At 42.3% G+C, this 15,806-nt stretch overlaps 1 protein-coding gene across 1 annotated transcript in view; it reads left to right on the top strand.

Annotated features, from left to right (window-relative positions):
- The window catches only part of LOC126252847 (UNC93-like protein), a 432,164-nt gene that overhangs the window by 94,671 nt on the left and 321,687 nt on the right, over positions 1-15,806 (top strand). Inside the window, exon 2 of the mRNA XM_049953795.1 lies at positions 9,671-9,931. Within this exon, the coding sequence (XP_049809752.1) occupies positions 9,687-9,931 (245 nt within the window). The 5' untranslated portion in view covers positions 9,671-9,686. The remainder of the gene's footprint in view (positions 1-9,670; positions 9,932-15,806) is intronic.

The following is a 15,806-nucleotide window of genomic DNA, read 5'->3' as shown; positions in this document are numbered from 1 at the left end:
GTGGTGGGATTGTTCAAACGCGCCTAAGGCAGGGCCACATGACACACAGCCCTAAAAATTAACTGCACAGTGCCTAATGAAAGTGGCAAAAAAAATTAAATTTTGGTTATGGGGATAATCTAAAAATATGTCATACATACCTTGAGAGAGCAAAACATTTATATCATGCTATTAGTGTATCTTATTTAGTTTTCACAATAAACAATTATGTTAAATGACGTGGCCTATACATAGATTATTCCAGTGACGTGGATTACAATGTCACACTTTAACTTAGTTTTGTGCCAGTATACCCCAAGACTCTAATGCATACCTGTAGACACACCTACAAGTAAAGAAACTGGCAAATCACGTGCATAGCCGCCGCTTACCTTGATTTACGCGCTGTTTACTGCTGTCATCCAACAGAAAGACATACGCAAAGCTATGGCCAACAGCTTTGCATATCAATGTAGGATCAGGCAGCAACACCTTTCAAATTAGAGATAACTAGCTGACATTTCACGGCTATACATTATGCCAATTTTCTATAGGAAACTAAAACAAAAACTGAACTTTATTTGCAGTGCAGTAGAAAAAAATTCATTTGCATGTATTCGTGAAAACCCCATTGAAATTATGAAACAGTCGTACAAAGAAATATGCATAATGCCAAATGCATAAGTACAGTACCCATTTTAAGAAACATAATCGTGGACAGTTTCTGTACACTTGGCGTAGCTGCTTCACGTGTATACAACGGGCAAAGCCTTTTCATAGCTTTGTAGACGGGTACTGTTTTCGCCTACAGCCGTTTGCACTTCCCAGTTGAAAGCTGTCTGCCTGCCGGGATGGCCGAGCGGTTCTAGGCGCTACAGTCTGGAATCGCGCAACCGCTACGGTCGCAGGTTCGAATCCTGCCTCGGTCATGGATGTGTGTCATGTCCTTAGGTTAGTTAGGTTTACGTAGTTCTAAGTTCTAGGGGACTGGTTACCTCAGAAGTTAAGTCCCATAGTGCTTAGAGCCATTTTTTGAAAGCTGTCTAAAGAATTGCCAGCTGTCAGGGATTTATTTAATTTGACTCGACTGTATGAATGTCTTAGTAGTAATGAATAAATGTATTAAATATTAAAGCATAACGCGACAATTTTTCACGCGTCTGAATGTTTATAAGTCATATCACCTGATCTGTCATACTGTGATACAAATTTGTTGGTACATTTAGCTGCACGAGTGTATACTGTTCAAAACGTCTTGAGAATACAACCAGTAGAAAATAAGTAGTAAATTTAAAGGTCATGCAAGACGCGGTAGTTTACGAAGTCATATCGCCTGATCTATGTCATACAGTGACATAAATTCGTAGGTACATTCACATGCATATGTGGATACTGTCTTCAAGCTGTGTTGAGAATGCAGCTAGTAGAAAAGCAGTATTAAATTTAAAGATCTTGTAGAATGCAATAGTTTCTCACCGACTTGCCCACCTGTTGGTTACGTCGTAGCTCGATTCCGTTTTTATGATCATGGTCCCGTAGAACAATGAGCGTATCATAAAGTGCCGGTAACTGTGAAAGAATTTTTGCCCACTCATTTCATGCAAGACACCAAACTGCTGTCTTCGTCGTAGTGTTGGAAATTCACCTTCTTGCGTGCTTCGCAGTAACATGTACTTAATATCCCATTCCGATTATTTGTTCGCAATAGGTATCCACGGTGAAGTGCTTTCTTCGTTGTCCCGAGAACAGTATGAAAATTAGTACTGTAGCCCACTCCCTACGTTATTCAATATGCACATAGGACAACTGGAAATGTAAATAAGAAGAAATTCGGAAAATAAAAGATATTTAAAGTAGAAGAATGAAAACCTTTAAGGCTGCGACATGACACAGTACTTCTATCAGATACAGCAGGAGTTATCTCGCAAACAGCAACAGAACGGTAACATATTGGAGAATTAAATCAAACGAGAACGGAGGAATTAAATTGTGACTGTTTTATACCAACGTTTTTATATCAGTTCTTCTACCTGGGCTACAGAATAACTGACGATACAAAAGTAAAAATTATATGAAACATAGATCTACGAAGAATATTTGTACATAAACTGAAAAATCAGTTACAATAAATTCCAGTGTTAGCAGGATTTTTGCGAGATAGTTTGATTTTTTGATTTGATTAGAGCCTACATGAAATTGAAACATGAACGACAAGAAGTGCAGAAATTTCTGAACTGCTGCTCTATAGAATAGTACTGAAGATACGTGGATAGATCGTAAAATTAACGAAAATGTACTAACTAGTAACTGGGGAGCAAATAAATTTATGATATACAGGGTGAGTCACCTAACATTACCGCCGGATATATTTTGTAAACCACATCAAATACTGACGAATCGATTCCACAGACCGAACGTGGGGAGAGGGGCTAGCGTAACTGGTTAATACAAATCATAAAAAAATGCACGGAAGTTTTTTTTAACACAAACCTAAGTTTTTTGAAATGGAACCCTGTTAGTTTTGTTAGCACATCTGACCATATAAACAAATACGTAATCAGTGCCGTTCGTTGCATTGTAAAATGAAATTACATCCGGAGATATTGTAACCTAAAGTTGACGCTTGAGTACCACTCCTCCGCTGTTCGATCGTGTGTATCGGAGAGCACCGAATTACGTAGGGATCCAAAGGGAACGGTGATGGACCTTAGGTACAGAAGAGACTGGAACAGCACATTACGTCCACATGCTAACACCTTTTTATTGGTCTTTTTCACTGACGCACATGTACATTACCATGAGGGGCGAGGTACACGCGCACACGTGGTTTCTGTTTTCAATTACAGAGTGGAATAGAGTGTGTCCCGACGTGTCAGGCCAATAGATGTTCAATGTGGTGGCCATCATTTTCTGCACACAATTGCAATCTCTGGCGTAATGAATGTCGTACACGCCGCAGTACATCTGGTGTAATGTCGCCGCAGGCTGCCAGAATACGTTGTTTCATATCCTCTGGGGTTGTAGGCATATCGCCGGCCGTTGTGGCCGTGCGGTTCTAGGCGCTTCAGTCTGGAACCGCGTGACCGCTACGGTCGCAGGTTCGAATCCTGCCTCGGGCATGGATGTGTGTGATGTCCTTAGGTTAGTTAGGTTTAAGTAGTTCAAAGTTCTATGGGACTGATGACCACAGATGTTAAGTCCCATAGTGCTCAGAGCCATTTTTGTAGGCACATCACGGTACAAATTCTCCATTGACGTACCCCACAGAAAGAAGTCCAGAGGTGTAAGATCAGGAGAACGGGCTGGCCAATTTATGCGTCCTCCACGTCCTATGAAACGCCCGTCGAACATCCTGTCAAGGGTCAGCCTAGTGTTAATTGCGGAATGTGCAGGTGCACCATCATGCTGATACCACATACGTCGACGCGTTTCCAGTGGGACATTTTCGAGCAACGTTGGCAGATCATTCTGTAGAAACGCGATGTATGTTGCAGCTGTTTGGGCCCCTGCAATGAAGTGAGGACCAATGAGGTGGTCGCCAATGATTCCGCACCATACATTTACAGTCCACGGTCGCTGTCGCTCTTCCTGTCTGAGCCAGCGAGGATTGCCCACGGACCAGTAATGCATGTTCCGTAGATTCACTGCCCCGTGGTTTGTGAAACCCGCTTCATCGGTAAACAGGTAGAACTGCAACGCATTCTCTGTTAATGCCCATTGACAGAACTGCACTCGATGATTAAAGTCATCACCATGTAATTGCTGATGTAGCGACACATGAAACGGGTGAAAGCGGTGACGATGCAGTATGCGCATGACACTACTTTGACTCAGTCCACCGGCTCTCGCAATGTCCCGTGTACTCATGTGTGGGTTCATGGCAACAGCAGCTAACACACCAACTGCACCCGATTCTCCTGTGACGGGCCTGTTACGGATCCGTTTGCGTGCTACGACCATACCTGTTGCATACAGTTGGCGGTAGATGTTTTCCAATGTGCGGCACGTTGGATGCTCTCTGTCCGGGTACCGTTCTGCATACACCCTGCAGGCTTCAGCTGCATTTCGTCGATACTCGCCATAGATGAGTATCATCTCCGCCTTTTCAGAGTTCGAATGCACCATGGTCACAGTTCCTACAACACTACAGTATCACAGACGTCTGGTAACACGGTGTACTACAGTTGGTCTGCGTGCGGAGACGAATGCAGAATAACAATAGCAGTAAGCGCTGCATGCGGAAACTGCGACAGCTAGACCAAACCACAACAGTGCACTACAGCCACACTCGTAAACACGGTCGTCATCATAAACATGTCCCTGCAGATGCTGCTCGCCGACCGTGGCCCGTGTTTCTTACAACACGCAACTGAACGTCGGAGGTTTGAAGCGTCAACTTTAGGTTACAATATCTCCGGATGTAATTAACATTTTACAATGCAACAAACGGCACTGATTACGTATTTGTTTATATTTTCAGATGTGGTAACAAAACTAACGGGGTTCCATTTACAAAAACGTAGGTTTGTGTTAAAAAGCATACTTCCGTGCATTTTTCTATGGTTTGTGTTAAACAATTACACTAGCCCCTCTCCTCACGTTCTGTCTGTGGAATCGGTTCGTCAGTATTTGATGTGGTTTACGAAACATATCCAGCGGTAACATTAGGTGACTCACCCTGTATATTCACTAGAAGAGAACATGTGCTAAGACAAATCGTTTGACAGTGCTGTAAAGAAATAGACGGACCACGTATCCAAGGAGATAACAATAATATCGAAATGACTAAGGCCAGACGCACACAAAAAAGAACAATAACATGTTGACACCCTTACTGTCCATGGTATAGCCGGCCGGTGTGGCCGAGCGGTTCTAGGCGCTTCAGTCTGGAATCGCGCGACCATTACGGTCGCAGGTTCGAATCCTGCCTCGGGCATGGATGTGTGTGATGTCCTTAGGTTAGTTAGGTTTAAGTAGTTGCCAGTTCTAGGGGACTGATGACCTCAGATGTTAAGTCCCATAGTGTTCAGAGCCATGTGAACCATGTGTGTGTCCATGGTATTTACTACATACCACGCCGGCTTCGTGAGTAACCCAAACTGCCGAGGATGGATGCGTACAATAGGTAAATTTATGAGGTCCCTGTTGTAATAGGAATCTCCCTTGTTGGACTGAGGCTGGAAAGCGAACGCGGACTGTGGCGTTCCAGTTAATTAATCACGTACTCTCCTTCTGTTTATTAGCCGCCTCAGTTGATTTAACACCTAGTTCCAAAACCTCTGTTTATTAGCAACAGGTTTATTGGTGACAGTGGCCAACTGCTGTAGACTCAAGACTGTCGCTTGAAATGCGCGCTGACAAGAAACCCATACAGTAATTGAACTTTTATAATTTTTTTATATTTCTGGCAGGTGAAGTTCACAAACAGAAATATCAATTCCTCAGAGCATACTGAAGCAGCTTTCAAACATTCTCGAAAAAATCGACTTGGAAGTTTTCCGAGCGCCTTTAATTCACCACAATTAAGACTATTTACCTATGGGCCATGTGGTTCTGTGGATAAATACTTTCCCGACACATGGGCGATCTCGTTTCGATTACGAAGCAGTGCAAATGTTTTAAAAAAGGCTCAAGTTTTGCCAGCATTTCTGTGAAATGCAAAATACAATGGCCGAGCGGTTCTAGGTGCTTCAGTCCGGGCCGCGCTGCTGCTACGGTAACTGGTTCGAATCCTGCCTCGGGCATGGATGTGTGTGATGTCCTTAGGTTTGTTAGGTTTAAGTAGTTCTGAGTCTGAGGGACTGACGAGCTCAGATGTTAAGTCCCATAGTGCTTAGAGCCATTTGAGCCATTTTTTGCAAAATACAAGCTATTTATAAGTGGAAGGTGCAGTTTTACAAATTGATAATAAATCGATTTATTGCTTTATACGGAAAAACATTACGGCATGAGCAGCGGAAACTGTCCAAGGTTTTGATGAGCTACCTACAGTTCGTTATCATCTTTCCAACATGGCATCGCAACAAGATAAGGATTTGTGTGTGTTCCGTTAGGCGTCCAGATCCGTGGTTATACTGCAGTGTGATTTTTTTACTGTTTAGGAAAGACCCATCACACAAGAATGACATATGTAGGTGGAAACCGGAAGCCTTTGTAAGGACAAGAGTTCTGGTCGAGCAAGTGTGTCGAACGCAAACGTCAGAAGTGTGTCCTAGCAGGCCACTTGCTAAAGTAAGCAGAGAATTGTTAATATTAAGATTACGTTGCGGAAGATTGTGCGTAAGCGGCTGATGTTTTAAATTGTATAAAGTGCGATTAGTTTACTCTTACACCAGCAGACAATGTCAAAAGCAGTGACTTTTGCGAAGTACTGCAGTTAAATTTGAAGAATTCTGATTTTGTGAGAAGCCTCATCTTCTGCGATGAAGGCACTTTCCATGTATGAGGCAAGGTGAACATACACAATGTGCATACCAGGGGAAGTGAGAAACCCCATAAGCTGATGGAGCATCAGTGTGACCCTCGAAAACTGAACGTTTCCTGTGCTGTGCCACGCGAGAAAGTGCACGGCCCGTTTTTCTTCGAACTACAACTGGTAACCGTTAACTCATTTCTAGACCTAGTTGTTACCTCAGCTGAGCATTAGTTACGGTTATTACTTTTTGCAACTGGACTGTGCTCTGCCCCAATTTCACAGGAATGTACGAGAGCTTCCTAATGATGTTTTTCACCAATGCTGGATTGGACGTGCTGCAACAGCAGATAACAACCATCGCTCCTGACCACCCCATTCGCCAGATTTAACACCGTCCGAAATCTTTCTGTGATGGTTTATCACAGACCTAGTTTATTCGCCGTCAGTTTATATACCGTCAATGCCCTTCTCTCTTAAGGAAGTGCGTGCTCGGAAAAAGCTTTCTTCACCCCTGGCAATGTTTCTATATGTGAAAAATACCGATCTGCAACGTGGATTGTAATCCATGGTAAACTCTAAGACTCACTACAATTGAATGAGTAATTCAGTTCAAAATGCATGATAAGGCGAGGGCACACACCTCTCAACAGGGCCATGCCTAATGAAGCACTATGGTTTTCCAGTCAACCTTCAAGTTGATGATAGTTCTTTGTTATTTTATACTAGCGGCCTCGCGAGGTTAGTAGTAAGCATGTACGACAGAATGACGTGTCTAGCCTGGCGGTAGTAAATTATATACGTAATCCTTCCTCATGAATCAGTCTGCCTCTTGATGAAAACACGTCAACAGACATCTCATTTAGATCAGTGAGAAGAGGGCTTACATTAATGACATTATCAGTCTCTTTTTCTTTATGCACAACTTCATTTTCATCAACATATTTTCTTTTATTACAGCGTCCAATACCTGTCTGATACTTTGGGAATCCAATTACTGTGGTAGTGATTTTCATAAAAAGGTTGATACCATTTGAATAGTACAGTTGTAATAAGAGAACGTAGCTTTTCACCAAGATGTTAATACACTAATGGCTTAGTATACTTTTTTGTGGAATACTGTCGTTTCATTATCAAATCACCTGTCGTGAAACAAAGTAAATACATCACAAAAAATATCGGACAAAGTGGCCAGGTGACCAATTTTCCCTGTTCGGTGACTGATGACTGTGCCCGACTGAACGCCATTACGCACAGTATTGTCTGAATACGATATTAAGTAACCTATGAAATTCTCAAAGGCTAAAATACAATGTTTTACCAGCGCAGTTGAAGCAGGTTAAAGGAAATACAAACGTTTATAGAATCAGACTAGCAGGAAATATAACATAGCTATGGACGAATGGCTAGAGGACAGCGATATGGAAACTAGGGGGAAGATAAATACCACCTACAGGAAAAATTAGACATTTGGAAGAGGTAAAGCAGTGGCGTGAATATCAAGAGTCATTTGGAAAACCAGTACTAAGCAAAGAATGGAAAGCTGAAAGTTGGTAGAAGTATACAGAAAGGCTATACAAGATGAAATGTACTTCAAAATTGCGTTAGAGAAAGAGAAGAGGACTTAGACGAAGATGAGATAGTAGGTATAATACTCCGAGAAGAATTTGACAGAGCGCTTAAATACCTAAATCGAAACAAGGCCCCTGGAGTAGGCGACATTCTCTCAGAACCACTGATATCCTTGAATCAGCCACAAGAAAACTATTACTCCTGGTACTCATCATGTGCCGTATGAGACAGGAGAAATAGCCTCGTAAGGCGAGAAGAATGTAATAATTACAGTTCCAAGGAAAACAGGCGCTTACAGGTGTGAATATTATCGAAATCTCAGTTTAATTAGTCATGGCTACGAAATACTAACACGAACTATTTACAGGAGAATGGAAAAACTGGTAGAGGCAGATCGCGGAGAAGATTAGTTTGGATTCCAGAGAAATGTAGAAACACATGAGGCAATGCTGAACCTACGATTTATCTTACAAGACAGTTTAAGGAAAGGAAAAGCTACGTCTTTAAGAGTTACAGATTTGGAGAAAGCTTTTGACAGTGTCGTCCGGAATATACTCTTCGTTGTTTTGAAGGTCGCAAGGATAAAATAGAGGGAACGAAATATTTTGTGCAACTTGTACAGAAATCAGACTGCAATTGTAAACATCGAGGGGCATGAGAGGGAAATGAGATAGGATTGTAGCCCATCCCTGATGTTGTTCAATATTGACAGTGAGTAAGCAGTAACAGAAATTTGTGGGAGGAAATAATGTGCAGGGAGGAAAAACATTAAGTCTGAATTTGACCGATGACACTGTAATTTTGTCAGAGACAGCAAATGACATAGAAGAACAGCTGAAAGGAATGGTCAGTGTCTTCAAAAGAGGATATAAGATTAACACCAACAAAAGGAAAACAAGGGTAATGGAATGTAGTCCAATTAAATTAGAGGACGCTGAGGAACTTGTGTCATGAAATTTGCACCTTGCCGAAGAAGTGAGGATATAAAATGTAGAGAGGCAGTAGCAAGAAAAGTGAATTTGAAGAAGAGAGATTTGCTACCATCGAATACAGATTGAAGTGGCAGAAAGTCTTTTTCGATGATGTTTGTCTGGAGTATCGCCTTGAATTGAAGTGAAACCACTACGGTCGCAGGTTCGAATCCTGCCTCGGGCATGGATGTGTGTGATGTCCTTAGGTTAGTTAGGTTTAAGTAGTTCTATGTTCTAGGGGACTGATGACCTCAGATGTTAAGTCCCATAGTGCTCAGAGCCATTTAAACCATTTTTTTAAGTAAAACGTAGTTGATAAACAGTAGATACAAGAAGAAATTAGAAGCTTTTGACAGGTGGTACTGTAGAAGAATGCTTAGGATTAAATTGGTAGGTTATTTAACGAATTAGAAACTGATGAATAGAATTGGGGAGAAAAGAAATTTGTGACACAGTTTGATTAAAAGTAGGGATTGGTTGGTAGGACAAATTCTGAGACATCAGGGGATGACCAATTGCAACGAAATGTGGGGGATAAAAAGTTTATAGGGAGACCAAGGGATGATTACAGGAAGCAGTTTCAAAAGGATGTAGGTGGCCTTAGTTATTCGGAGATGAAGAGGCTTGCTCTGGATAGATTAGGATGGAGAGTTGCACCAAAGCAGTCAGACCATAAAAATAACAATAGAAATCAACATTGCAGAAATTTACTGTTACAGTTCGTATTTTTTGGTAGGTAGAAGAAGCCAACAATGGTGGCTGCCAACGAGAAGCCAGTGGCAGCTCCTGCGGTGCCGGCGTCGTGCGAGCGGCGCCGCATCTCGCGCAACGTGGTGCTGCTGAGCCTGGCCTTCATGCTGCACTTCACCGCCTTCCAGGGCGCCGGCAACCTGCAGAGCTCCGTCAACGCCGACGCCGGTCTGGGCACCGCCTCGCTGGCCACCATCTACGCCTCTCTCATCGTCAGCAACATTTTCCTGCCGGTCGTCGTTATCAAGTAAGTCGTCGGTTGCGCCCGTACTACTTGTAACTGTGCCTCTGAGCACTATGGGACTTAACATCTGAGGTCATCAGTCCCCTAGAACTTAGAACTACTTAAACCTAACTAACCTAAGGACATCACAAACATCCATGCCCGATGCAGGATTCGAACCTCCGACCGTTGCGGTCGTGCAGTTTCAGACTGAAGCGCCTAGAACCGCTCGGCCACACCAGGCCGACCAGGCTGTTAGAGCCAACTTACCGATGTGACAATGCCATGCACGTATGTTAAATAATATTTTTGATTTTCGTGTGTGCTAAAGCACAATAATTCCAATTGTTAATGGCCATAGGGCCGAAATTACAAGAGTGGGTTATACAAAAAGATAATTTTAAAGCCGAAAGGTAATAATGACGTCATTTACACTACTCTTGATTGATGTACATTTTATAACCATCTTTCGAAACACTGTCCATTCAACTGATAACCCTATTGTTTTGATGTAGGTGACAGAATCATACAGTCGTAGGGGAAACCTTACACATTTCCGTTCTTCTCCTTTAAAGTGCATTCATTTCTCCGCATTTGCGATTGGTATACATTCCAATGTGTTAGTGTTCACACTGACTGACGTAGGAGATGGTGTACTGCACTCCCTCAGTTCCTTCTGAGCTACTGCTTTTGCCTCATGTACTCCGACTCCCATCTCTTTTATAGGATATGATTTATATTTGTGTACCTACCTTCAGCACTGTTGTCGAGACATCGGGAGAAACCTCTTCAGTGTGGAGGAATTGCCATCCAGACCTACTGCAAACATATGTTCAGAATATGTCGTTTTGGATGATCTCCAAAACACATGGAACCCATGTTAGTGCAGACTACGTATAGGAAGCGATTCACGCCACTACGCCAAAAGGAAACACTCTTCTAGCTTGCCAGAAGTTGGTTGGTAAATTTTGTGGTACATTTACCGATATATTAGTACTTCAGTTTGACGTCATAGTTCCACTTCCCCAATTGTGTCCTTGTCTCTTAGAGTTCGAAATGACAATATGCTCTTGACCTCTTCGGGCAGATAAAGTGTAGAGAGATATAGCGATGGTTGACATCCCATACCAATTAATCGTACATAATATCAATGGCGTGTGGATAATGTGAGGTGCCAGGATTAACAGTCCATCTAATACATTTGATTTCAGTAGCATTAAGTTTGAATACCGCTGGAGCAGTTAAGTTTACAAAGTAGAGGTAGTACTCTTCTATTCTGTGACTCCTTCTTCCTCATAAAAAATTCAACAGATGCGCCAAACAGGTACACAGAAAGGGTAATGAAGGAAGAATCGGGACTTTTGTGAACTAGGACGATGTGGGGAAAGGGGATGGGGAGAAGGAATGAGGCGAAACGATATAGCTGAAAAAAGTAGTTAATGGATCCTCCCACGAAAATGTTTGTTGTTTACTCTGACATCTAACAGGCACAGGGTAATATAGTAACTGAGTAAGCAATTGGAATTCGATTGAAATTGGGATTGGCGTTCACCACTATTACATTTCTTCATTTGCATCGTGACGTATAAATTACGAATAAAAATTTTTCAAGGCACATTTGACTGGGTGTAACACGACTCACTAACTGGGCTTGTAGGAGCCGATTGAGAATTTGTTATCGTTATTGAAGGATTGATGGGATGTGCACTATGTGAGGTAATGAGCAGTGCAATGTGTTGATGCTACGGAAGGCTGACAACTCACTTGGCAATGACTGAAAGCTAACGGATTCTGTCTCCATGTATCTGCACAGTCATAGGACTTACTTAGAGCAGCTTATTCTGCACTTTGCCGCCACCCTCCCCCCCCCCCCCCCTCCCCACCATCCTCTGTAGTGCCTTGCTTATGTAGTCGGCGATTCCACAATGGCTGTCAGCGCTGCTCTGCTGTCTGGGCTATCTCTGCTGCCGCTCATATGGCGCTTTGAACTTGGAGTAGTTAGACTGAAGAGGTGGTTACAAAACTATATTTGATGTTGCGATCACGTATGAAGAAACACAGTCAGATGTTCAAGGACCTCAACACTGGACCATAAAGAAAACCATCTGAAGCAAAATAGAAACTGAGCATGCCACTTAACGACAACGTTGTGACGGGTACAAGGATCAGTCTGAAAACTGAGTAGAAAACAGACTGCAGAATCAGAATGAAGCTCAGTACGCCGGGTGCCGAATGAGGAATGACGTGAATTATCGCAATACGAAAGCAGTGTGAGAATGAGAATCAGCTCTGCAATCAGACTCAAAATGTCTGACTTCCCCTTCCTCCCACTCTTGCTTATGGGCACTGAATTTCGCTTCTCTTCATCTTGCAATTGGTGGGCTAAATTTATAATGGCCCCAACAGACGATCGACGTTGGATAACTGCACCCAACCACTCTAGGCTACAGTGACTTGAAATACGTCTACATTCTCATTTGCAAGTTACCGGGCTTTTCACCGTCAGCGGCAAGTATGTTGCATGTTAGTTGGCTGTATTTGACCTGTTATATTTTAATATTGAATCACATGTTCTCCCTAATTTGAATGGTCCGTCACTTGCTTCAGTAGGGGCCACTACTTATCCTAATTCAGTTCGTTTTATTTTGGTTTAGCAGACTTGTTGGTACAGGTTTGCAGAGTACGAACTGTTAAAAAAACGTCGGGTGACTAGGGCCTCCCGTCAGGTAGACCGTTCGCCGGGTGCAAGTCTTTCGATTTGACACCACTTCGGCGACTTGCGCGACGATGAGTATGAAATGATGATGATTAAGACAACACAACACCAAGTCCCTGAGCAGAGAAAATCTCCAACCCAGCCGGGAATCAAACCGGGGCCCTTTAGGATTGATATTCTGTCGCGCAGACCACTCAGCTATCGGGGACGCACTACGAAATGATGAATAACTGTTGTATAGTTCTTTAGAAACTGTGAAAAGATGTTTCTCAGACGTTTCTACATTATCCTACATCAGCCGGTGTCCGTAGATGGTCACGACAGTAATACAGCATTGAGAAATAAACAGAGCAATAAAGAATAATGCTTTATGAATATTTATACAATGAACTCAAAAGAGAATTGTAACGAAAGGAAGCAACACCTCACGGCACTTCAGTATTGTTGACACAAGATTTCAGATTAGCAGCCGATGAACGTTTGGTATAACGTTCTGCAGAAATTGTTAGAAGATATTTTGCAGATATGTATGTACCCATATCCTGTAATACGACGACTGATCAGATATATGTTATTTCACCGACATGTCATTTAGTTACGTCGAGCACTTTTTGATATTTCAAATTGCACTTCAGAATGGTTATATAGATGGGATCATGAATTGTACAGTAAATAAGAGGTAATTTACAGTAATGTGGCGAAAATTTCTTTCAGGCGATAAGACACTGTCCGAGAATGGTTGGGTTCTGTGTTCAGGTCCCAGTCCAGCACAAAAAGCGCACACACTACTTTATGGTGATTCATTGTATGTCAAATTTAGAAAATTTATATAACAATCAAAAAATCATGGCTGCAATGTTATGAATATCATAAACAGCCCCATCATTCATACGCATAATGGATGGCTGATTTTTACGGCATTAGCCGAAATTTTGAATTTGTGTATAACTACGCAACATTTGAGTCAGTACTTGACTAACGACGACAGGTGACACAAATAGGGTCTCTGCAGATGGCACAACTGTAGCTGTGAAAGATGTGGAATGTAACATTAAAGCCGTAACTAACAGGGAAGTCAGTAACATGAGCAGAAACAATTCGCGAATTCGTATAGGCCGTTGTCCTGGTGGCTCTGAAATATAACTCTGTAGCCCCTGTACACATATTTCATCATGGTATTTGTAGCTGACAGTACTGACTTAATGAGAAAAAACCTGCTACTTTCGTTCAATGAACGCTAGACGACCTATCATCACGGAGGGCGGCCTCTGAGGATCTGTGAAGCTTCGCCAGTCTACTGTTGAAAATCATAAGTCTCTGCGCTGGACACCATGGCAGCAAGTTTCTGTCAAGTGCCTAGTACTTTAATGGAACAATATCTACATCTATTATGTTTTAAGTGCAATATTTATATTCTCCACACCTATCTCTTAATTGGGCTCTCCAGTGGCGAACCATCCGGAAGTTGGTAACGCACAAGACTATAAAATAGATACACTATTTGACGAATAAAAGAAATTATCACTTGTAATTCTACGACACCCTGCAACCATTGTCCACCTCCGTAACTAGCTGCGATAGAGGATTGCACAGTTGAAGCGTACGATAAACTGTGACATCAGCAAAGAAAAGCCACCGAAGCACTATGTGGCTTTCGTCATTTACACCCGGTAAATTGCAAAGCTTCAATGACGCGTCTCAAAATACCTCCTCCCCAACTGATTCGTAGGGCTTTAGCCACTATAATACAGAAGTAACTCCGAATAACACGTTTTCAACTGTTCGCTGATCGTAATCATCTACTGAGAATATTCGATCTACAAAATGGGCTGCCGGAATAGATGGTACAGCGCTTGTAACTTTGCAATTCGCTGCTCGAAAGTTCCAATGAAGGTATCCCTTATAAACTTAGTACGAGGCGTGTTTTTTAAAGTAAGTACAGCTTTGAAATTAAAAAAAAGACGTGCTAAGATATCTCAATAATTTTATTTTACATGAAAGCCTATACCTTAATCTACGCACTGAAGCCATTACAGTCTGATTCTTCCTTGTCTACGTTGATTACTGAGTGTTTAAGATGCCTCCGATAATCGTGAGTCCCGCTGACTGTGAAGTACGGGCTGTTTTAAGATTTCTTAGTGCTAAAGGCCTAAAAGCGATCGATATTCATCGTGAGATTTGTGCAGTTTACGGAGGAAACATAATGAGTGATGGAATGGTAAGAAACTGGGTGAGAGCATTTAAAGATGGCCGCACAAATGTGCAAAATGAACAACGGAGTGGGCGTCCTTCGGTCGTTAATGAAAGTTTGGTGCAGGAAGTGGACAATAAGGCGAGACCTAACAGAAGCTTTACGATTTCCTCCTTTCGGAATGACTTTCCTAGTGTTTCTCGTAGTGTTTTGTATGGCATTGTGACTGGGAACTTAAATTACCAAAGATTGTGCTCAGGGTATCCAAAATGTTGACGGATGTGCACAAAACCAAACGTTTAGACAGTGCATTTACTTTCCTTGTGCGTTACCACAACGACGGTGATCATTTCTTAAGCCAAATTGTTACGAGCGATGAAACATGGGTGGCCTACGTCACACAAGAATCAAAGCAACAGTCATGGAAGTTGAACAAGGGCATCGTTGTGCTGCAAGACAGTGCCCATCCGCTTGTGGCGAATCAGAACAAAGATCTCTTCACATCTTTTCGATGGGAAACTCTAGTCCATCCTCCGTACAGCCACGATCTTACGCCCAGTGAGTACCATCTGTCCCTGCACTTGAAGAAACACCTGGGCGGTCAACGTCTTCAAGACGATGACGAAGTCAAAACAGTGGTGATGCAGTGGTAAACAAGTCAGACGGCAGACTTCTGTGAGGAGGGTATTCAAAAACTGCTACAAAGTTATGACAAGTGCCTCAATATTGACGGAAATTATGTAGAAAAGTAGATTAAGGTAAACGATTTAATGTAAAAATAAAATTATTGAGGCACCTTCGCACGTCTTTTTTTAATTTCAAAACGGTACTTGCTTAAAAAATACGCCTCGTAGTAAATACGTCAATTGCGACGCACTTTCCTGTCTTCCCGTAGGTCTCAACCCAGCTTTTAACAGAATGGCAAAATCAGCTTCCGGATCGACGCAGCAAACCATATCACCGAGCGAAACTATTGAGGGAGAGAGAAAGTA

Source organism: Schistocerca nitens, chromosome 4 (assembly GCF_023898315.1).
Source record: "Schistocerca nitens isolate TAMUIC-IGC-003100 chromosome 4, iqSchNite1.1, whole genome shotgun sequence".
Taxonomy (NCBI): domain Eukaryota; kingdom Metazoa; phylum Arthropoda; class Insecta; order Orthoptera; family Acrididae; genus Schistocerca; species Schistocerca nitens.
The sequence above is the reverse complement of the archived record's forward strand: the minus strand, read 5'-3'. Positions and strand labels throughout refer to the sequence as shown.